This window comes from Drosophila rhopaloa, unplaced genomic scaffold, assembly GCF_018152115.1.
Source record: "Drosophila rhopaloa isolate 14029-0021.01 unplaced genomic scaffold, ASM1815211v1 contig_3, whole genome shotgun sequence".
NCBI lineage: Eukaryota > Metazoa > Arthropoda > Insecta > Diptera > Drosophilidae > Drosophila > Drosophila rhopaloa.
Genome location: NW_025335123.1, coordinates 22,998,232 through 23,021,736, shown reverse-complemented (window position 1 = coordinate 23,021,736; position 23,505 = coordinate 22,998,232). Strand labels below are relative to the sequence as shown.

General features: G+C 42.1%; 6 protein-coding genes across 6 annotated transcripts; 4 read left to right on the top strand and 2 right to left on the bottom strand.

Annotated features, from left to right (window-relative positions):
• Positions 1–873: 873 nt before the first annotated feature.
• On the top strand, positions 874–5,163 carry LOC108049714. Its single transcript, XM_017130999.1, has 3 exons — positions 874–999; positions 2,594–2,810; positions 3,062–5,163. The coding sequence occupies exons 1-3, from the start codon at positions 880–882 to the stop codon at positions 5,161–5,163; spliced, it is 2,439 nt and encodes an 812-aa protein (XP_016986488.1). The 5' UTR covers positions 874–879.
• A 568-nt stretch (positions 5,164–5,731) lies between these two features.
• On the top strand, positions 5,732–7,904 carry LOC108049719 (putative mediator of RNA polymerase II transcription subunit 26). Its single transcript, XM_017131006.1, has 2 exons — positions 5,732–6,230; positions 6,296–7,904. Exons 1-2 carry the CDS (start codon positions 6,210–6,212, stop codon positions 7,667–7,669), a joined length of 1,395 nt encoding a protein of 464 aa, XP_016986495.1. The 5' UTR covers positions 5,732–6,209; the 3' UTR covers positions 7,670–7,904.
• Positions 7,905–9,462: 1,558 nt separating this feature from the next.
• Positions 9,463–10,203, top strand: LOC108049654 (alpha-protein kinase 1). Its single transcript, XM_017130905.1, has one exon. The coding sequence runs from the start codon at positions 9,463–9,465 to the stop codon at positions 10,201–10,203; it is 741 nt and encodes a 246-aa protein (XP_016986394.1).
• A 3,948-nt stretch (positions 10,204–14,151) lies between these two features.
• On the top strand, positions 14,152–15,902 carry LOC108049673 (filaggrin-2). The gene has a single exon (XM_017130923.2). It carries the CDS (start codon positions 14,280–14,282, stop codon positions 15,816–15,818), a length of 1,539 nt encoding a protein of 512 aa, XP_016986412.1. The 5' UTR covers positions 14,152–14,279; the 3' UTR covers positions 15,819–15,902.
• Positions 15,903–16,589: 687 nt separating this feature from the next.
• Positions 16,590–18,062, bottom strand: LOC108049675 (glycylpeptide N-tetradecanoyltransferase-like). The gene has a single exon (XM_017130925.1). The coding sequence runs from the start codon at positions 17,993–17,995 to the stop codon at positions 16,667–16,669; it is 1,329 nt and encodes a 442-aa protein (XP_016986414.1). The 5' UTR covers positions 17,996–18,062; the 3' UTR covers positions 16,590–16,666.
• Positions 18,063–19,712: 1,650 nt separating this feature from the next.
• Positions 19,713–21,635, bottom strand: LOC108049669 (gastrula zinc finger protein XlCGF8.2DB). The gene is made up of 2 exons (XM_017130918.1): positions 21,378–21,635; positions 19,713–21,118 (listed from the first exon to the last, which is right to left on the bottom strand). The coding sequence occupies exons 1-2, from the start codon at positions 21,571–21,573 to the stop codon at positions 20,214–20,216; spliced, it is 1,101 nt and encodes a 366-aa protein (XP_016986407.1). The 5' UTR covers positions 21,574–21,635; the 3' UTR covers positions 19,713–20,213.
• Between the last annotated feature and the right edge of the window lie 1,870 nt (positions 21,636–23,505).

Sequence of the window (23,505 nt, the reverse complement as noted above, 5' to 3'; positions counted from 1 at the left end):
TTTTTCCCAGATTTTATTTGGAGAAAATCTTCAAGTTTAATTAGCGCCCTAAAAAAACATGTATTTAAAAAAAATTATAAGCCAATAAAGATAATGGCCTTAAAGTTTATTATAAAGATACATTTTAAGCTCCGATTAGAATTCAAGTCATAGGAATCACATTATTGAAATTAAGGACACTTAAGTTACTTGGGTTAGGAAGACCACTTGTACTTCAACGATAATTACTACGTTTTCATTGCTGCGCATTCCAACCCAATCACCTGCCGGATTCCTTCTGCTTTCCGTACTCCGAGTAGAGTGGGATAGTCACTCCCGGGGGCCATTATTTGTCGTTTAGCCCAATAAATGCCTTTGGTGGCGAAGATTTTACAAGTCAATTACGGGTATTACCCCTCCTTGCTCGCCGGCAAACATTTCATTGAACTGTTTTGTGGTACGGGGTTTGTTTGGCTTAGCTTATGGCTTAATTGGCCATCAAAGTGGCAGCTGAAACAGAGACCGAGACCGAAACTGAAGCCAAGAAACTGAAAAACTGAACTGCAAAAACCAGTTGTCCTCTCTCTTTCTCGCCGATCATATTGCCTTCCCATTCCCACTTTATTGGTTGATAATGGGCGAACTTATCACGCATACGCCGAGTTGTGCGTCGATGGCTTATAGCGATTCGAATTGTCATCGAAAGTGAAGCGATCTTTTTCTCCCCTCCTCTTTCCACTGTCTCTCTCTCTCTCCCTGTTGCACCACTTGCACTTTTCTTACTTTTCTTTGGCGCACACATTCGCATAAATTTTCCGCTGCAGCGGTCCGCATCATTATAAAAGCCTCGCCTCGCCAGCTGGCCGTCAACAATTCCAACTGAGACTCCGGCGCGCCACGATGTCAGCGCCACGATCCCGACACCATCATCAGCTCCATTCAATCCACCTAGTCCATCAGATCGAAATGGGATCGAACGTCCTCAGCCGGCGGCAGTGGTGCCTCTGCCTTTTGCTTATCGTAAGTAGAGCTCTTTCCCAAGGATTTGGATCTATACGACCGCAAGGAATACTTTTTTTTCGTGACCAGTGATCAAGTGATGTGAAAACTTACGAACTAGCTTGTTGTATTGCGACCTGAATTATTGATATATTGCGAATTTATTAACAAAAATCCAATAATTCTAAAAGCACAACATATTTCTAGACATTTTTCAGAATTTCTTTTAAGTCTTAAAAGAAAACAAGAAAATATCTCCCAAAAATAAAAACTATTTCTGGAGATTTCTTAACTAATCAAAGAAATCGTAAGTTCTGTGTTGAAGTTACCATCAATGGTAAATCATTATCAATAAAGTAAAAAATCTTTCAGAAAATTCCACAAAATTTAACTGTGTTGACTTTTTGTTCTCTACTCTCAGGCAAATTAAGAAAATCACTAAAAAATTTAAAGAAATCAATGTCTAGGATATATAAAGTAAACATTTTAAAAATATAACCCAAATTAAAGATTACTTTTCCAAATAATTGAAATATCAACCCAAATAATTTACATGCTAATATAATAAACTTAAATTTCGATTAATAAAGCATCGTCAGAAATACGTAAGCAAGCTTAAAATTGTAATAAGCTTTTGTAATCAGTGACATAAAATGTAATAGGCATCCTTAATATCAGAGAACACATAAGTTGTTCAAATCATTACATATTTGATGAAGAATCAACGTATCTTATCCCCTTAATCGAAATCCATTTTTCGAGCCGCAATTGCGTGCTGCAAGTATTTCATGTCGATGTTTCATTGCCCTCTCCTCTGGCCAACGGGCCATTGAACTTGGCCAACTGAGCGCCAACTCAATCATATAGAAATTGAGCTGTCAGTCCCCCTCCTTCTCCTTTTTCTCTTTAAGCCTCCTTGAAAGCGAAAGTGAATTGGCTGAGTTTAATTAGTTTAATTGCAAAGTGAGCACAAACAAATAGGCCCCAAACGAAGTGAGCAAGTGGAATCAAGCGGCCAATTACCATCAGAAAAACCACGCCCCAAAGCAAAACAAATATTATATTTTACCTTTAGGAAATAAATTATATGTTTAAAAGTCTAAGTTCCAAAGTCAGAAGTTTTCCTAAGTTATTCACCAGGAACTCAACATTTCTTGGCTTTTTAGTTTAATGTTTCTTGGCCTTTTTATAAGTTTAAAATTTAATTAATTAATCGCATTAATTCTCTTAAAATCTCTGTTTAAATCTTAGTTTTAATTTTTGGGTCGATTCTGACCCTTTTCCAAATTTTCGAAAAATGGGTTTGCAGAAAAGTTACCTAGAACCTGCACTTCTAAGCCCATAACTTTTCTTACAGACATCCTATTTTAAAGTGGCACACCTCTCACCTTTGTTTGAGTCGATTTTTCGACATTTTCATTTCCTAAAGTGGAAAGTGGCATACATTAAAATGATAGTTTGTATTTTTGGGTCCACTTTTCGTAATATTCCAAATTTTCATAAAATGGCCTTGTTTGTCAATAATATTGTATTATACTCTTTGATTTGATTAAATTGAAGTTGAGTCCATTTGTTATTGTGGTTCAGAATACCAATCTCTTAAATTTCTTTTCAGATGTCGACACTTTGCAGTGCTGTGTCTGTGACCGCAGGTACCTCTGGCAACAGTCGCCGTCGCGTTGGAGGATCAGGAGCAGGTGCATCCTCTCTGGAGGACACTGGCGACAAGGCCGTGCCTGATCAACTGGCTATGGCAGCTAATCGTCGGGGATCGGACTACTCCAGGCGGGGATCGGTGATACACAGCCGGTCGAAGGAGGCGCCCAGCAAAGGTAACTTAATTGTGTGTTATTACAAAGTCCATTATTATATGTTTCAGTCAGCAAAAAAAAAGTATTTAAAACATATAAAAATACTTTAATTTTGCTTTTAGCCAAAATTGTTCAAGTACTTATAGAAATAGTCAAAGTGCCCGAAAGTATGCAGAAATTAACGTACAGTCTCTCATATAAGATATTAATTTAATATGTTTTAATAAAATCCGTTTGCAAGTTACCCATAATATACATTGTATATTCCCTAGACTACAGCTACGGCCAGGTGGAACTGAATCTAGTGCGTCCAGAGCAGGAACCGCATCCGAAACTCATCCTGAGCACCACAACCGCAGCATCCGGATCCGGCGCCTCCGTCAATCTGGAGGATTCCCAATCGGCAGCTGAATATGTAGCCAATGCCATCAAGCTGGCCTACAAACAGCCACCGGTGCAGATACAGCTAAAGAGTCCAAACCAGATTCAGAATCAGAACCAAAATCTTAATCAAAATCAGAACCCCAATCATAACCTCAACCACATCCAGTCACAAAAGGATCTGCAAGCCTCAACCCAGAGAAGTTACCAAGAACAGAGGAGCAGGGACAGGGAGCTGCTGGAACTGCAATTGCAGAAGCAACTGCAACAGAAGGGTTTAATCCCTGCCTCTGGACCCTCGTCTCCATCCTCCTCGGGATTCTCAGGATCCTCCTCTTCACCACCGTCGCCCGCTTTGGCACCCGCTCCCGTCTACGAAAAGGAACCCGTGACCCGGAGCTATGAGCTATATGAGCCCGCTACCGAGGGAGAGTCCAAGATTCAAGGACAAGAGGACATCGAACGGCATTATCGCCCCAAGTACAACAACAATTTCAACAACTACGCCCCCTATCAGCCTCCACAAATGTACAGAAATCTAGAAGCCGAGGCCGAGGAAAAAGTTAGGGTCTCTGCCTCTACGGAAATTCCCAAGTCAGAGATTATGAAACAGATTGAAAAGTCGGTAATCAAGTATATGAAGGAACTGGAGGCAGAAGGTAAAATCATAAGTACGCCCCAGGAGCCGGCCACGCCTCCTCCACCACCACCGCCGCCGCCCTCGATCACCAAGGCCTCCTACTACAAATCGCAGCCTCTCTCATCTGGATCTCATATTCCATCTTCGCACTCGGAAGAAAAGCGTTATAGCAGCAGTACAGTGAGACCCAAATATACAGCACCACCACCGACGAAACAACAACAACAGCATCACCAGCAGCAACAGGTTTACCACCAGCAACAGGTGCACCACCAGCAGCAAATACAACACCCGCAGCACCACCAAATAGCTGGGAAACTAAGGAGCTCTTCGGTGGTGGCCAATTCGAAGCCCATTCAGCACTTTCAATCGGAAACGGAAACGGCCTATCAGGCCCCCGATTTACCCGTGGACGAACTTAGTCCCAATGTGGAGTTCATCTACAAGATCAAAACACGGGCTCCCCTGCAAACGGCCACTGTGAAAACCGTCTCGAAACCCTATACCCTTCCACTGAAGAGTGCCGAACATTTTGATCATGGTGCGGCTCTGAAAAACATTGAAGAATTCGACCTTTCTCACGTAGTGCCCACTCCAGATCGCGTGGAAAGGGAAAGGGAACGTGAGAGGGAGAGGGAGAATAGGGAAAGGGAACGTGGTTCTCGCGAGGATCAGGAAAGGCTTACAAGCTCCGGTAAGCCGCACAAGTTGTACTTCAATTCCGAAATCTATCACGACATCAATGCTTTGCCCTACAAAAGCAAGGAGGCAGCTCTACAGGAATATCGCCATAAGCTCAAGGCAAGCGCCTCCGGGGAACTGCATCCGGATTATAAGGGATACTCCGGGTACTTTGCCGAACCAGAAGCTGAAGTGGAGAACGACTCCAAGCTAATCCTAGGCGAAGATGACTACCCCTATCAATATGTGCTGAAGAAGGAACCCCTTCTGGATGACCATGATCCGTGGCTGGAACAACAGCCTCTACGTCTCGCCCACGCCCACGCCCATGGCCACGCCCACGCCCACGCGCACAGCCATGGCCACGCCCACGCGCACAGTGGCAAGCATCCGAGTCTAGAGTACGACAGCTATAGTCCGAAATTCAATAATAATCCCGAGGGGTATGGCTATCAGCATACCTACAAGGTCAGAGGTCAGGCAGGAGGCAGCGGTGGCGGTGGGGGTGGTTCAGGGGGCGTGGCTGTCCTAGGGGGCGCAACGGGGGGTGGAAAGCGTGGAAAGCGGGGAGGCGGTGCTCATCCCAGACAAGAGGCGATTAAGAAACAACTGCGAGCAACGGAGGTTAAGGACTTGGAAGCAAGTTTGGCATTGAGGCCACCGCCCAAATAGTTATCCCCTCCCCTCAACTACAGCCCCTTCTCCCTTCCCTTGTAGCTGATTTTATGCCAGAGTTTCGTGCATGGTCGATTGTATATGTTATGTTTTTTTTTTTAGAACCTAAGTTTAAGTATGATTATTTATTGTATGGCCAACTAGAAAAGCGATAACAAATTACGCCAATAAACAAAATAATAAATGAATACATAAAATAATAAAAACTATAGCCTCTGTGAAAATATATTTTTTCTCTCAGACTTTTAATAATACAATTTTTAGTTCGATAAAATACCGAATTCCTGTACACATTTATTTCCAGTTTTCAATAGAGTTTTGGAACTTTATTTGATCAGGACTAAATCCCCTAAAACACATTAGAAATTTCAATATTGAAATAGTTATTTTCTTTTTACACAAGCAAGATTTTATAACTTATTCCATCACTAACCCTATCATTAGAGAAAGACAAATCGATTGCTCAGAAAATGCAAGTGCTGCCCATGCCGTTTTTTTTTAATTTCCTTTTTTATTTGTGTTTTTGTTTTGCTTCACACTTCGCTTTCATTAACACAGCGTTGAGTGTGTGCGTGTGATATAATTAAATATTTTTGCGTACAATTGTAAGGCAGCCGCCCACAGCCCCCAAAAATTTGATTGAAAGATCCAAAGATTCAGCCTCGGATTGTGTAAGGCAAAGTAAAAGTGCCGCCTCTGATTTGCATTTTTAAGTCAAACTAAAATGTAACTACATCCGCCATATTAATGTTCTGGTTTTATATAGGAACCCAAACTATTTATGGGGGAGAATCTGATGTAAATTTGTAAATGGCACAACACAGTGTCAAAGAATGACTTACGTGACACTTTGTCGATTTTATGCCAGCCCAGCAGAAAATTTGTATCTATTTTTTTGTGGCTCAAATTTGGCCCCCGCTCACGCACAGATTTTATTCAAGATCATATAGTTGTTCAGCGGTGACCGTTGGTGGGTATAAAAAGTAATTTCACTAGCTAGTCATTGCTCACTCGGCATTCAAGCATCGAAATCACCCGCAAAGATGAAGCTCAAAGCTGTCATGGTGAGCGAAGTGAATCCTTTCCTATCCCCAGTTATCGTCTACATTAATCAATTACATTTTCCCAGCTCCTTATGGTCTTCGCCCTTCTGGGCGTTTCCTATATCCAGGCCGTTGTGGTGGGTCCCCAGCAATTGCACAATAACAACAGAAATGGCTATCGCTACAATGGGCCCGCCCACAAATATCTACCAGCGGAGGTATCGCACGGCAGCAGCTTGGACTCGGATCGCCAGCAGGAACCACTACATCGTCAGCAGGGATTCAACGGTCCGCACAACTCGCAGTATTATGAGGGACAGCAGCAACATGGCCAGCAACATCAGCAACATCGCCACCAGTCAGAGGAGGATGACTCCACGCAATCGGGTTTCTCCCAGCAGCAACACCAGAGCTTGGCACACCAGCAACATTTTCAAAACGTTGCTAACCAGGCATACAATAAAGACTCCGACTACCAGCAACCTCATGGTTTAGGCCACCAGCAACGTTATCAGAGCTCTGACCAGGAACAACATAATCATCATCTGGGTTCCAACCAGCATCAAAATAATCACGAGAAACAACATCAGGGTTCCGGCCATCAGATCAACGAACATTCCTACGAGACTGCTTATCCGCAACAGCAGCAGCAACATCACCAACATCTGAGTCACCAGCAACACCCGCAGCAGACGGTAGAGCCCTGGAACGCGGTACACCAGCAACAACAAAGCCAAGAAGGTGGATCCTGGCCATCTTCACAGGGTCACAGCTTCCAGCACCAGCAATATGAGCAGTTCCAACCACAGCAACATCAACAGCAGCAGCAACAGAACAATCGCTTTGAGCAACAGCTACCGTTGCGGGGTGACCTTTGGCAACCCATCCGCGAACTTGACCTGGAGAAGCTTCCTTCGGCCGAGGCACATGCCAATAGCCACAAGACGATCGCGAATCCCGGACGGGATCAGAAGCTCGTGCCAAGTTACACACTTTCCAGCGATTTGGAGCATGATCGGTTCATTGGACTAGATGCTTTGGACACTCGTCTACTGACCCAATCTCTGCCAAACGCCTACCGGAAGCAGACCTTCTCCTCGCCTTCGGGACCTTCGTCTTTGAGCCAGCGGCAGCATGAGCAACAGCTGGCTGGTTCCCCAGGTTTTGGTGGTTCCCACGGAGGTTTCCCTGCTGGATCAGCCGGCTCAGCTGACTTTCTGCAAATGCAGTCCCACTCGTATCAGCTTCCGTCCACGCACAGCATCCACAGGAAATGGCCCCAAAACGAGGAGAGCCAGCAGCAGCTTGGATCTCAGCAGCAGGCCACTGGAAATCGTCAGTACTCAGCTAGTGCCTATGCCGTATCCCCGCCGTATCTGCATTCCTCGTTCCAACCTTCCCAATCATCCAAAAATAGCCTCAACCATCCCAGCCGGGACTTCCAGCCACCCTACTACTAACCCCGAATCCTAAAACTGTTTCATCACCAACTGGATCTTGGATCTGCAGCCATAAGATCCTGACCATAGTTACGAACCGTATTCTCAAGAACAATCTTCAACATTTGCATTTCGCAGGAAAAGCATTAGGTGTGAAAAGCCAAACTATTTTAATTTTTAGCAAAACGTGTACAGATAAATGAATTTTGTAAACTTTTTTTTATATTTAATAAAGTGTGCATTGATTAAAATGGAATTATTTTCATCTCATTTTGTACAAAATACAATCGTTATTTGCTACAGATTCGGGCAGGGGGGCAATTAACAATATTCCATAAAATGAGTATCTATCGATACTGTTTCGTTATTTGCCTTAACATAAAAATTTTTTTTCTGTTTAAATGTTTAGTTCACTAATCTTTTTAAAAATTCATGGAAGAATACAATAATATTGTTATTTGTTGTATATGTATATAACAATAAAGTCTGTATTGCGCGCTCAAGTGATATCATCCCAAACGGGAAGCAGCCACGACCTTCATAGCTGGCCAAAAGCGAGCGTGGCTAATTTGATTACGACTTTTGCTAATAATTGCGAGAATTTTGTAATTTTCTCATACTTGATGCGGTTGCTTATGCTGATGTTGCTGCCGTTGTGGCGAACTATGCGCGATTAGAGGGCCACCAAATTAGACCCGATTCGGTATTCTCGAGCGGCTTCCGCTGTGCAAGTGAAGGTAAAACAAACAGAAACCGCAACTAAGAGACACCCACACGTCTGCGATGTTGCAGAAATGAAAACAACAGCAGCAACACCACTGCACGGCAGCAACTTTCTTTGCAGGAAGCCCGCAGCAATAAGTAAATATTGCATTCACAGGCAAGTCCGTGCTCTCTTTTTGGCACATTATTTGTTATGTTCATGCTTCGGTTTCAATCAAGTCGAGTCATCGAAATTGAAATGTTGCCGTCGTGCGAAAGCGATCAATGAACAGCAGCAACACCAAAAACTGACAGCAGCAACACCAACTGCCCATTCGCTGAGGGCAAACTGGTATACCGATTGTTATAAGGCGGCACTTTCCTTTTTGTGGGCAAATTGTTATACGGAAGTCGGCGAATTTTACAAAAGATTTTTAATTCATCATAAAGGAATTCGAAATATTTTTTAAAAGGCTCTTCTCCACAGAGTACTTCTAACAAACCAGATTACAATAAGATTCACGGGCAGATCTAAAATCTGCAAACACACCAGAAGTGCCATTATTTCCTTTCCTACCAAAAAAACATTTCACACAAAAAAATAAAGGCTAGTGAATAATATTAAAAGCTCGCTACTACGAAAAAGATCATCATATTTTTGGTACAACCAACAGCTAATCTGGCAAATTCCTCAAGTGGAAAATTTTGCGTTCGAAGGGCGACGAAGACCAAAAGTCTCCGGTTCAGTTACATGGGTTGTTGATCGCACAAAAGACGGCGACGACGACAACAGCAGCAGCAATTTTCAAACTTGCAACATTGCAACATCGTTTTCGCCAGCGACAAAGCCCGAAATATATTTTAATCAGAATGAGGTTTAATAAAACTAGAGAGTTTGAGTCGATCTGGGCGTTTCGATGGGGGGCATTCGAAAGGCAGTGGTAGTGGGCAATTGGATGCCAGATTACGCAACCAAAAGGAAGAGGTGGAAGTGGAAGGTATCGGTTGCAGCGGAACCACAGGTATCGGATGACATCGAGGCATTTTCATATATATGCCCGAGATGCCAGGGCCACTCCAAGCATTTGCAATAGAAAAGCATCTTGGGCAGCATGTTGAAGGTTTTTCAGTTGCACATCCTGCTCCTGCTCATCTGTATTGCATTGATGAGGGCACAGCAGCAGCACACGGGGATTCAGCTTCATCCCTCATGGCTTTACTCGATGCCCTGGCGACCTTTGATCCTGCCCACGGCAAACCCTTTGCCTCCTCTGACGGGTGTTAGCCAGCTGAGTCCGGGATACACGGGTCCCCAGACGTTTCCTCCAGTTCCACAGGACCAACAAGAACAGCATCAGGGTCTTAAGCAGCAACCGCAGCAATATAACCTTCAACAGCAGCAGCAATATCAGCAACTAAATCAGCAGCAATATCAGCAACAAAGTCAGCAGCAATATCAGCAACTAAATCAGCAGCAATATCAGCAACTAAATCAGCAGCAATATCCACAACCATATCTACAACAGCCCGTCCTGGTGGGTTTATTCACTCCTCAGCTGCAGGCTCATCCATTGGCAGCTCCCCCACAGGCGGGACATTTCACCCTGCCCTTCAGGCCATCACCCTTTGCGGGTTACACTGATGACGAAGAGGGTGACTCAGTTCGAGGACAGGGAAATGGCATCCAAGAGCAACAGCCGCAGCAACAACTGGAGGAACCTCCCTTCCATGCCTATCCTTATAATAAACTGGCAGCGGAGAGATCGGAGCCACCAAGGGGAGATGGAAGAGTCGCTCCACTAGGCTATGTCTATTTATCACCTAGTAATGTTTATAATCTAATAAAAAGTTAGGCTAGATAAACTCATAATACCAATAACCTAATACCAATATTAAAATTAACGATAAACCTTTAAATAAAATACGAATACGAATACGATCATTTGTCCTAAAATTAAAAAACCAAATATTTTACATTTAATATATAGATATTTTAAAATCATTTACAAACTTCCTGATTAATAGGTATTTAAATCAGGTATCGTTTTCTTTGGTGCCCCGCTTTTGACAGATTGGAAAGGGGTCTTCCCACACACATTCACTCTCTAGGGGTCTGAGACCAAGCCCGCGTATTAACCCCAGTCCCAGGTCCATTCCCAGGCAAAATTCAAGTCCAAGTCAGGGTCTGGGGCAATGTAAGGCCGCTGATGACTCGTCCACTATCGGAGGTTTTTAAAGGCGGCCGACTTTTGTTATGGGCGGATTTGGTATCTCTGCCAATTTGTTGCCACTTTCAAATGCCTCAATTATGACCGTCTCGTCTCGCACAAGTCGCAAATCGGCGAAATTATAACTCGATCGACGTGGCAGGTGTGACCTTGGCATGCGGACTGCGCAACTGTCTGGGGAGAGGTCTAAGCGGGTGCCAGCCAATTACATCAACTAAAAGCTCTGCGGTGGCACACGACTGTTCAATGTTGGCAAAAGAAACGGGCACAAAACGAAAACAAATCGTTGAGGCAGTAGAAGATGAAGTTGAAGAAGTACCAGAAGCCACTTGTAAAATGCAGAGTCTTCAGACTAAGCAGACACCGAGTAATTGTCTTTTATTTATGTAGTTTCATAAATGTAGGAAATTGTTTCATTATTTTATGAGAAACATTAAACCTTCGCTGCATTATAAGGGGTATACGAGAAAAAAAGAAATAAATATATTTCCTAGATCGTAATATCCTACGGAGTAAACATTACTGATGCTATATCTCTACAAATTTATTGTTTTTTATTAGAAATATAAAGGGATAAATTTACAATTTGCTACATGATCTGATGTGGAGTTTAAGGCCCGTATAACTATATTTCAAACCCCAGCTTTCATGGTTCCTGAGATCCATCGATTAATGGGTATTCATTACTGCCTTAGGTATCTTAAGTATTAATACAACTGTTAGCAAAAAACCACGCTTGATGGTCGCCGACTGACTAACAGATGACCCCAACCATGGGCAAACTACACCAGTAAAAAAGGGGGAGCAAGCTGCCCATCATTCTTCGCTCAGGGACGCCGGCTGTGTATATCGCCTGGGTTTCGGACCAAGTCCATTAGCTAGCCATGGGTCACCACTAAACGGATGGGAATGGGGTTCAAAGCCGCCCGGTAGACCCCAAACTATTGCCAAATCATCATTTGCAGCACAGATCCAAAATGAGATCCCGAACGATGGCAACAAATCGCTTTTCAAACTACCAAAAAAATTGGCGCAGCCGAAAAACAGCTACAATTACAGGGCGTGGAAAGGGGCAAGCCGAAGTTTATATACGCCTTTCAGTTATAATAAAATGTAGTATTCTGTAAAACGGCTTTATATCGATTATATAATATGCACACAAGATTAAAAACAATGAAGTCAAAACGGGTTTGCGTTAAACTTTTTGATCGTTCCTATGATATAACTGTTCAATTTTTAAAAAAATGATAATTTATTTTGAAAATCTTAACAACTTGTTATATACATATATCAAAATATATGCGTATGTGCAATTGTGAGATTTTCCTATTATTTTCTTATTCAATACTATGTTGGATATTTAAAGTTTAGAAACCATCTTTCTAAAATTGTAACATAATAACTATATCCAGAACTATACACAAATGTTTTAAAACTGCGTTGCAAACTTGTCACTGAAATTATGAAACGGAAAGCAGAAGAGGAAAGGGGCTTGTTGCTGTGAATTAAATACAATTTACGCACAAGCTAAGGTGACTTTAGTGCGACTTGCAAGACATTCATATGTATGTACATAAGAGAAGGGGAAAATGGGCAACGTTAATTCGGGAAAGCCCATGAAAACAACAACCAGGGGGCGTGGTCGGACAGACATGTGATATTAAAAAGTGTCACTTGAACTTGAGTGGCACTGTCAAGTTGGTATAACGGCACAGTGGGTAACTTGTAGTCCTGGGACAGAAATATAAATAATATATTTCAATAAATTTTAAATTAATGTATACATACATATGTATGTATACATTTTATAAGTAGACAAATTACGTACTCACTTTGGATAAGTTGGCGTCCAGAAGAGAAGAATTTCCTCCTTTAGTTTTATTGCCTTATTCGTTTTCGGTTCATTTTTCTGTTCTTCAGTAGATAAATGGAGCGGGGAAGATGTGAAATATGTACGATCCTTTCTCCATAACAATTAGAAAAACTAATACAGAAAAAGGAAAGATAAAACATTCGAACAAACGCTATGTATATATGTAGGAATAATACTTAGCTTTTTTTATACACGTGCTTGCCATTTTAGAGGTTAGGAACACATTTCGCAAATGTTTCCCTGCGCACTTGAAGTAAACTTGTATTCTGGCTTATAGTTGTAATTGTAATAGTTGTAATTCCTTTGTTCCTTTAGGTACATAATTCCAAGCAATGTTTAACTATTTTTAATAATTATAATAACAAATCGAATCCTGGCGCAGTTCTGCCAATTTTAAGCTGCACACTCGACGCCCTTGGAAGTGGAGAAACATCGGTAATGGCAACGATGTCATCGATCGAAGACATCGGTAATATCGATGTTGGGCAGAGCATTATCGATGTTTCTCCATCTCACGAGGTTAATATATTGAAACCAATTTAGAATACATAATTAAGTTCATATATTAAACGGAAAGTATTTATACAATTTTTAATAATCATTTTAAGTAAAGGCGCTATTTATTTTTGGCAATATATGCTCTATCTTGAGCTGGTTTTTATTAATGGTCTTACAAACATTTAGTTCTTAAACTAGTGGAAAACTGGATTGTTCGATTTCGTTTTAAATATTTTATATACAAGAATCGACTTTATGATTTATTTATTTAATTATGTTTATTAAGGCCCCACTGTGCGGCAAACGAGAGTGAGAGTGAAAAACCAAAAAGTAGCAGCGCGGTTGGCGTCGACCATGATACAATAACATAAGGTAGTCTCGTCGGCAAATTTTGGAACCCTACTATTAAAACAATGAGTGCGAGTGAAATGGCAACTGTTTAGTAAGTGCGAGCAGAGTGACAATAGAATGTGTGGATTAACCCTTAGATGGTTCAGGGGGTTTTTTTTGCCTTTCATAATAAAAGGAGTTTAATTTTTTTTTATAATTTAATTTTTAATAATTTTGAATTTGAAATTAGGCGTTGTTTTTGCCTCTGAATACTGAGTCTTTTGTTGAGATTCTTAATTTTAAAATATATTCTAATCTTAAAATAGCAAAGAATGTAAACGAACCTTTAATAATCGCAGCCGAAAATGTTAGTATAAGTTTAGACATAAAAACTTATACTAATATTTTCGGTTGCGATTATTAAAGTTTCTTTTACATTCTTTGTTATTTTAAAAGTATCACAGCGATTCCTCCCACAGCGCTCTTTTTTCCAAACATTTCGGTGCCTTTACGCCATCGACGTGTTTGCGGCACACATTGCAAAATGTCATGTTGCTCAAGGGTTAATTTCCTAAAAAATTCGTCCGCAGACAACCTTTCCCTTCGAAAGACGAACACGCACTGACCAAAACCCGAACGTTTAGACAGCCGACGAGACTACCTTATGTTATTGTATCATGGCGTCGACGTTGACGTCCGCGGCAGAAACAAAGCGAGACCAAATACCGTTGCTTTTCGTGTGCGTGTGCGTGAGATCGAGAGAGAGAGAGTGCAAAGAGAGAAGCGAAGACAGTGTCTTTTGGAGCTCCGAATGGCGGATATAAAAAGTATAAAAGGGTCGTCATTTACAAAGGTCTCCAATAAAGCGCCAACGAAACGAGTCGTCTCATTTTCCTGTTAGCGGTTCAAACGCGAACAACAGGGACAACCATACACGATCTAAGGATAACCCTTCTGTTATTGTTTTTTTTTCCGTGCTTTTTTTTTGTGGCGTGCCAGCATGAAATTCGCCGGAGTACCGTTAGCTGGGGCTTTGATAAGCTGCTGCTACTTCTACCTGGCAGCTGCCTCTTCATCTTCCGGACTTCCTGTTGCTTCTTCTTCAGTTCCCGCGTCTCCATCTTCAGCTCCCGCTTCATCCAAGCCAAAAAGAGACGCAGGATTAAGTTTTGGAGGAATCTCCAGTTATCACGGCCCCTCCCACAAATATCTTCCACCCGCCTATGAAAATCATCTGAACTTTGGCAGCTACCATGGAAATTCCCTGGGATCCGGTTCCGGTTCCAGCTATTCCGATTACTCCGGTCATTCCAGTCACTCGGAAGGCGAAAGCAGCTACGGCCATCATTACGGACATTTCGGGGGCCACGGTTACGCGAGTTCCAGTGGACACGGAAGACCCCATCATTACAGCAGCAGTGGAACTCCCAAAATCGAGACCTACATCGTGCAAGCTAGCGGCGGTCCGGGTTCCGGTCACAATTACCATGGTCAGGGCCACGCAATAAGTCATGGAATCAGTCACGGTATAAGTCACGGCCATGGACACTCCCATGGCTCCGGATTGGGCTACAAATACGCACCATCCTCGAGTGGATCCTATTTAAACCTGCTGGGAAACAACCACAAGACCAGTACGTATGTGGTGGCTTCGCCCGAGTTCTCCGGAAGTCACGCAGGAAGCAGCCGTGGAATTGGCTATGAATCGGGACCAGTTCACAGACCCACCTACAGCGGCCACCCACCAAGTCACGGCTACAGTCACGGTTTCGGTCATCCCATCAGCCATCAGATCAGCCACGGGCCCAGTCAGGGATCCGGCCACAGTTTCGACCACAGCTTGGAGCATGCGTTGGAGCACGGACTGAGTCACGCTTTGGGATTGGGTCACTCTTCTGGAGGTGGAGGCGTCGGAGGAGGACAATTTGCCCAGCACCCGTTGCCTCAACCGGCGGAGGAGCACTCCGGCTACTCCTACGACGCCCCTGCCACCACTTTCGGCAAGGGAGTGCCCCTAAGCAGCTATGGCGTTCCCCTGATTCCCGGATATGACCACCAGGAATCTCTGCAGGAGCAGCCAGTGCAAGTGCAAGTCCTGGAGCAGGAGCAAAAGGCAGAGCGCGAGCAGGAGAGGGAGACTCCGGTCTATGCCCTGGGCCACAAAGGATTGGGCCACTTCAGCTACACGGCCAGCAAACCACAGGCCCTGCACACCGACATCCTCAGCTCAGCCCACTCCGACGCACCTAATCACGATCTGGAGCTCTCGAAGGCGCCCTTCAAGCCCAGCGCCTTTTTGGGGGCCAAGCACGAGTCCGGATCCAATTCCATTTCCGGCTACGATTACGCCACGCCCAGCTCGCCGTTTCTACAGACTCCCTCTTCGCCGGGCTACGACTACCCGGCTCCGGCGCAGCTCTACGGACCACCCGGTCACTCCGGGAACTCGGCCACGCCCATTTTCGAGCCGGAGGCCACATACTTGCCGCCTGCCAGCAGCTTTGGCCCACCGGCCACGTCTTCCCATGGATATCACTAAATTATTAAGCCAGTTTTAAGGTCTACTTCATTTTTTTCGCTATCTATTTTCTACTGTAAGCCAAAATCGAAAAATAAAAAGAACATATTTAACAGAATAAGTCTCTTAATACAAATGGAAGCAAAGTAGAGATCATCTGGAATAAGGAGCTATGTGCAGACATCTCAAATGAGAATTTACAATTCTGGGAAAGGAAAGTTATTGGGCTCTCAATTCTTCACAGTCAAGACCTAGAAAGCTCTTGACCGCTAAACAAATAAACTCGTTATTTTCTATAATAAAATTAAAACATTTAACCGGCCAAATCAAATTGTTTTAATTTAAAAAGCGAAATGGAACTTTCTCAGCCACGGTTTAGGCCCTTCCTATAAACTGGACAGATTCCAGGCTATTCAAATGCCGGACACGTCTCTGATTTTGGCAGTTTTCTCTCTCTGGCTTGCGCTTACGGATTTGTTAAATTTCGGATTTCGCTTGAAAATTGTGATTCGCATTTGATGCGTGAAACTATATCAAGCCAGTGGAAAGGGAGAGGCAGCAGTGGGAGTGGATCGGTCAAAACGCTGATGGCATGGCAATGAGTCCAAAGCGACCTACTCAAAAATCATACACTCTTAACTAATTGAATGTGGTGGAACTTGGCTTTCGCAATGCGGTTATTTAAGGAGATGGATAAACGGATAATAATAAATAAACCGGAGACCTTTATTGAACTATGGGTTCCATTTGTTTGAAAAGAAACAAATTGTACCTTTGGGAAAATGAGGAAAATGGACTAATCAACGCATCCGATTTTATTCAATTTGCTTTTGTTTGGTTCCTAGATAAGTTGCGATTATACTGGTAAATTACAAAGGCGTCAGGGCAATATGCTGGGGCTCCATAGGTGGGCATCGCCAGTTGAACAGGTAGTAATGCTGCATTCCATCCCCCGGTACGAACTTGAGCGTGGCCAGGTGCTTTTTGATCTCCATTTGCTCGAGCGTGTTGAACACGTCCATCTGGTTATTTCTAGCCGAGATCATCGTATCATTAAGCAGGTCCGACCAGGACGTTTTGGTGGCCACATTGTAGAAGGCATTGGCGGCGCTGATGGTCTTGTGCTTTGCATGTTGAATCACCGTCGAGGGCAGACATAAGTAGCTGGCTAGATCGGTGACTTGGTTCTTGGCATCGGTCACCACAAAGCATTCAATGACGCCTGGCTTGGGTGTGAACCAATGGCTGAACTCGTCCTTGCTGAAAACCGGACACAGCTTGAACCGCGTGAGGTATTTCTCCAGCAACTTGTGGGCCTGGTCCATGTCCTCTTCTCTGATGGGCCGAAAGCCCTTGGTCTTGGTCTCATTGGGCAGGCTGTACAGCTGGAGAGCATGCTGCACGGTCAGGTTGCGGGACATCGGTGTGTAGCGCACCTCGACCAGCTTCTGCGGATTGAGGAAGCGGTGCCAACAGCGACAGGAGCCAACTGGCGTGGGCAGGTGCACACCGGCGGTGAAGAAGGCCTGGAAGATGCCCTTCAAATTGACGCGCCGTGTGATCTCACGCATCAGAATCGGGGCCACGCGCTTGCCGCGCAGCCTCTTGTGGACACACATAAAGTTGACATCGACCACTTTGATCACCTTGTTGTAGCATCTCAGCTTCCCAGGAATGGCCGAGATGAAGGCCACCAACTGGCCGGTGGTCTCCACACGAACGCCCACATGCCAATCGCTTTTCCAGCCCGGCGGTTTCAGTGCCCATTTGAGGAAATCGGGCTGGTTATCCAAACGAAACAGCTTTCGACCGTCCTCCACGTAGTTCTCGTTAAGAAGTTTGTAAAGCTCTTCGAGTTCTATGTTATTGGCCAGATCCACCAACACCCACATAAAGCCAATGGGCAGAGCGTAGGGCTCCGCCCGGATCTCAGCGGCCCTCCTTTTCGGTGTGATACACCTATTGGAAGTCACATACTCGTCCTTTTGAACCATCGGCTGTGTCGACCAGAAGGCGAACTTCTTGAACATTTTGAGGGTGCTGGCTATCGAACCCGGTATATCCATAAGCAAGGGCTGTTTATTTTCCCCGATCTCATCACTTGGCTGCAGATCCCTGATCCCGCTGCATATCACAGATTCCTCGTCCGTAATCTTCAAATTTACATACTTTTGACTATCCACCTTGTGATCATCCATATTAATTTTCAGAATTCAAAATTAGTTTAAGTTAAAAAATATATATACACCAGTACAGTTATCTGGCCGTGAAATCAGTAGTAGGTCTACATTAATTGGGAAATGTTCAAAATTGACTCAAAAAACAATGATCCCCGATTCTCGCCCTCTTTTTTATCCCAGTCCCACTTTTGTAAATATAGATAAAAAATTATTAAGGTTCATAAATACAAACAAACGAAACGAAAGAAGCTAACGAAAGTTAGCACAATAAGAGTTACTGTGACACTTAATCTGCATAATCAACTTGTTCATCATCCGAATGCACCACTCACCTCCGGATGATCGATGGTCAACGCACTCCCCGTCTCTCTGTTGCCATATTTATCATAACTTTAACTTCATTCCATTTCCCATTCCAATTTTCGTTGCGCAACCATTGCGATTCGCCTAACCAGTTTGGGCATTTGATCCTTAAGTCGCTGACCTACATCAAAGAAATCAAGACGCAGCGCAACGTAACGAAAGTGAAAGGATGACAGCTTTATAGGCTCTGATCGGACCGGATTAGTGGATCATACAAGGGGATCTCTTTCTCCGAAGCAACTTGACCTTTGCCAAGAGGTGAACTTGAATGCGTGTTTGAAGCTCACATCTGTTTCGGAAGCGACCAGAATTAGCCCAGCGAAACGTGACTTAAGACGGAAATAGAATACGCATCGCACACATTAGCCAGGTTTTCCAACATTACTCCAATCTATTGTGTTGTATTTCTTGGCACGCTGCTATGGGAGTTATCTATACATACATATCTCTGAATAGGCACGAAATTTGTTCATTATAAAAAGCGATGCAAACACCTTAACCAAAGACACCTGTTAAAATTAAGAATTGGGGTTGGGAATTTTGGTTGTACGTTCAATTAAATATTTAGAAAACAATTTCGAAGAAAAGAATATAATATAATATATAACGGAAATGTGGTATGATATTATAATTTGCTATATTTATGAATTGGAGGGTAATATATATCATATACCCCGCTGGGACTATAAAATAAACACAAAGAAGCCCACATGCTGTGGCTGAGGTAATCCCCCAAATATTTCCAGGCAAGGTCAAGGCTTACGTAAGCGCCTCTGGGCAACCTTTTTTCTTTCTTACTTGGAAGCTTAACTGTGTCGACAAGTTCATTCAGGCACAACAATCGAAAGGCGAACAACAACAAAAAATTAGATAATTTTCGTATGTCAGTTTAACAAAGGGTCAAAAAGAAGGTGACAGTTGTTAAAATGAAGAGAGAGCGAGAAACAAGATCAGCCTATGACAGCTTTATGGCTGACCATTGGGTTTCTATAAGCGATAATCGATCTATCAAATTTTGGTGCGAACTTTTGGCCAAAAATCAAGGCCGAGAGAGGAGGGTTAAATATGGTCACACATTACCAGCGAAATAAGCCATAAAAAAGGTGTTAAATAATTTCATTTCGTCGTTATTGTTGTAACCAGTTGTTAATCCCCTCCCCTTTTATGTTTTTCCCATTTTGCTTTGAGTATTTATGAGTTTAATGCCTGATTTTTGTTCATTTTCAACCCACTCCAAGGGCTGTGGAACAGGTGAGACTCCACTTTTCATTTCACATTTTTTTTTATTAAAATGCAACCAGCAGCAGCAACGACATTCACTTTTCATTTGCTTTTTGTTTTTTTTTTTTGACCGACTGTCTCCGGTTCATTTTTTGCATGCGGTAATATTTGTTGCTATTTTTATATCATTTATTTATGGCATTTTTTGCATAAACCTTAAGTCTATTAATTCTCATTTATATATCTATTTTCTGTTCATCAGATGAATCAAACTATAATCCAGTAAGGTTAAAGGAGGGGTAAATTTGTAATCTTTGGTTTTTTTTTTGATTAAAGTATTAATGTGTTTGTGAGAGAGAGTCTCTGGGCAATTGATTTATAAAATATGATCTTAATTTCACAGTTTTTAGGTCAAGAAAAACAAAACTTTTAACATTTCTTTTTCAAAAATATGCCGCTTAAAATGTTAACATATGTGCAAGTTTATATTAACAATCATATTTATTTATTTTATTGTATTTGTTTCCTATTTTTACACCACTGGCATGCTTTTGTGGAGTTATTTTTTTCTTTCGGTTCAACTTCCCGTTTTGTATATACGTATACCCTTAAATTCGATAGGAACTAAGCTGACCGCTTCTGCTTTTTTAGATTATGTACTTAAAAACTCATCTTGGCCAACGTCTTCTGTAAATATTGTGGTCATTTTCTCAGTCTCTAGAATCCGCTCCCCCTGAGAATCCTCCAGGTCTCCTGGGCTGACGCGGTCCTCCTCTTCTAGCCATTGAAACTCATCCTCCTCCTCAAATTCTGGCTTCTGTGACTTATTTACATCCTCCAATAAAGCATCCTTCTGGAGCTGATCCTTGAAAGCGGGTCTCTGAGCAAGGGCCGGGCTAAACAGAGGTTTTTGCCGTTCAATCCGGTCGTTTGAATGGCCACTCTCTGAACTGTGACGAATTAACTGATTGCGGCGCATGTAATCTGCTCCACAAACGGAGCAGACATACGCCTTGCTAATACTATGAACGAAGAGATGAACATCCCGGTTTTCGGCTCGTCCAAATAGCTTGCCACAAATCGGACAACTATAGTTCTTTTCAGCAGTATGGGAGGCCAAATGTTTCCTGTAATTAACGGGATGGCTAAAGCTAGCCTTGCAGGTGTCACAAACAAAGTTCCGCTCCTTCCGGTGGACCGTTTTAATATGCTGATCCCGTTCTCGTTTCTGTTGGAAACGCCTTTCGCAACCTGGTTCCGTACATGAGTGCAGATACTCCTTCATGTGGGTATTCCTCAGATGGCAATCCCTATTGCTGCGCTGCACAAAGCGAGCTGGACACTCCGGGCATGGATAATTCCGTTCACTGTTGTGGGAATTCATGTGATCCACGAGGGCGTTACGTCTTTGGAAGACTTTGCCGCATGTGTCGCAGGTGAGTTCGGAAGTGGATTTTTTCTGCCTGTTTCGAAGTCGGTGGATAGGGCGATGGGCGGCTAGATCCTTCTTGCTTAAGAATACTTCTGGGCAGTGTCTGCAGATAAAGGACGCTGATCCTGGAGAAAAGAATTCAAGGGTGAGCCAAATTTTTAACGATTGCTATATTTCGCAGACAACACTACTCATAAATCACTCAATTATCTAAAATAATTATATGCCTTAATCATTTAATTCCTACTAGAAGAATTTCAGAAGACTGGAGATTTAAAAGCAATCGGTTTTAGGGATAATTCTCACTATCTGCTATATTGTCATCCTTACTATTTATTTTACATTGAGATTGCAAGGTTGTACTGTTATTTTCATTAAGCTTACCGCCTTGGAGTTGTTGCTTTCCCAGATTCCGTTCCTCAAACTCTTGTTCTTCCCGTTCCAGGGCCAACTCTTCATCATAGATCTCTGATCTAAAAACCATGACCGCACCCTCCTCCATTTCCTTTGCGCCTTCGCCTTTTATTTCAAACAAGGTCTTGAACCTGCTAGCATCGTATTCCATGGTATTCCGCTCCATTTATTAAAAATTCAATTAAATTAGCCAAGTTTGTTTCTTGTTTTGTGTTTGGTTTTTAGAGATGGGAGAAGCAACAGGATTAAAATGCACTAACGCTTCGATATGTATGAAAAAGAACACAATCTTTGGCGGCACTTTGGACAATTATTATCGATTGTTATCGAATTTAAATTTTGTATGTAGGATTTGAAGATTTTTGAAATTAAAAAAAGGGAGTCTGTTTGCATTGAACTAAAACTTTGGAAATAAAACGCTTGTTATTTTTTGTATTTTAATCAATTGTTATGCAATTTATTTATACGCTATGTAAATATAATTTGTTCACAACTGTTATATAATTATTTCCATTTTTTCTGTTTTTCTCTTCTTTTATGTTTTCTTTTGTTTTGATTTTTAAGCGGCTGCTTTTAACAATTGTTTCGATTTCGTTTCCCGTTTATCGACCGATCTGCAATCTATATAATTCCCACGTTTTGGATGATTTTACGCGAGTGGCTCGTATTTGGGTTCTTTTCTTGTATAATTGTAATTCGGATTAGCTACAACTACTGGGTGACGTTCTTATAATTTTCCTTTTGCCCTCTCGATCGATCATACTAGAGTTTTTGTTTGCTTTTAGAAATGTTAACAAATTTACAGACTTATATTGTTATTACAATAATTATGTATTTATATATATATATTTGTTGGTTTATTTATATATGTATAGATGCATTATATAATATGCACTGAAATGTGTCAACAGGATTTTGGATTTGAGGACAGGAAGTGGGAAATGGGAAATGGCAGTTTATAGGGGAAAACAGGAAATATCGTCTTGTCATTATCTTAAAAACTGATTTTTCTCAAATTCGTCTTACTTCTCGTTTACTATAAAGGATTGGAATACGTAGCTGCTTGCTCATTTTCTACCCACTTAATTACCTTTTTTTTGCATCATTTAAAGTACGAAAAAGTGTGCTAGTTTCCCCTTATTTCAATGGCTAAAAAGTGGAAACAATTTTGTTTTTATCTTTGTTTCGGTGTTACACACGTTTCGTGTTTAATTGCGTTTGATTTAATGTTATTTAATAATTTTCCTTTTGCTTTAGAATTTAATGCTATAAGTAAATACCTGCCTGCCTGCCTTCTTGCAATTGTTTGGTATTATCCCACAAATTCTATATCCTTTGATGGGTTTTCGGGCATTAAAATCTATTTTGGCTTATTGCTTAGACTCAACTAAGCTACACTACACTACATACGAAACATTGAAATATTTTTCTTTTCGAATTAAAAAAAAAACACTTTAAAAAAACTGCAATCTTCGCACACACACACAAACAGTCACACAAGAACTACTACTTAGTTATATAGAATTAGGTAGATCGTACGTATATATATATACAGAGCAGGAGAACAAGACCTGCAACAGTTTTTCTGTTTCTGTTTCTTAGAGAGTTTAACATTTCTTCAACTAACTTTCCTCCTTGAGTGTTAACTTTTGCTAATATATTTCCTGTGCAAACTACATCGGAATTGTGGGTGGTGGGTGGAATGCTCAGAGCGAGACAGCGCGATAGACAGAGTGAGAGAACGAACGAGACGGAGGATTGGCCAGTGTGTTGTGTGTGCGTGTTGCAATTCCTCAACATGGTTGAAGTGGTTATATTTTCGTCTGCACAGCAGAGAGAATAAATGTTCTTTTTTAATTTAAACTTTATTTTCCCCTATTGGCATTTTTCAATTCGCTTAAATGCCCAGCTGCGGTCAAAATAATAAGGTGCGCAGAGCTCCACACGACAAAACATAAGGTCAAGTTCAATAGGGTTTTTATGCCTAACTTGAATTACATTCCAAAGTTACTCAATTGAACTATTTATATATTAGCTCATTTAAAAAGTAAAAACTAATTTTAACAAATTCACAAAAAAAATTTGTTTAAGAAAGTCC

Coding starts and splice junctions, on each gene's coding strand:
- LOC108049714 (XM_017130999.1), top strand. CDS start 880: ATGTCAGCGCCACGATCCCGACACCATCATCAGCTCCATTCAATCCAC. Junction 1,000..2,593: donor GCCTCTGCCTTTTGCTTATC/GTAAGTAGAGCT, acceptor ATTTCTTTTCAG/ATGTCGACACTTTGCAGTGC. Junction 2,811..3,061: donor GAAGGAGGCGCCCAGCAAAG/GTAACTTAATTG, acceptor TATATTCCCTAG/ACTACAGCTACGGCCAGGTG.
- LOC108049719 (XM_017131006.1), top strand. CDS start 6,210: ATGAAGCTCAAAGCTGTCATG. Junction 6,231..6,295: donor TGAAGCTCAAAGCTGTCATG/GTGAGCGAAGTG, acceptor ACATTTTCCCAG/CTCCTTATGGTCTTCGCCCT.
- LOC108049654 (XM_017130905.1), top strand. CDS start 9,463: ATGTTGAAGGTTTTTCAGTTGCACATCCTGCTCCTGCTCATCTGTATT.
- LOC108049673 (XM_017130923.2), top strand. CDS start 14,280: ATGAAATTCGCCGGAGTACCGTTAGCTGGGGCTTTGATAAGCTGCTGC.
- LOC108049675 (XM_017130925.1), bottom strand. CDS start 17,995: ATGGATGATCACAAGGTGGATAGTCAAAAGTATGTAAATTTGAAGATT.
- LOC108049669 (XM_017130918.1), bottom strand. CDS start 21,573: ATGGAGCGGAATACCATGGAATACGATGCTAGCAGGTTCAAGACCTTG. Junction 21,119..21,377: donor AAAGCAACAACTCCAAGGCG/GTAAGCTTAATG, acceptor TCTTTTCTCCAG/GATCAGCGTCCTTTATCTGC.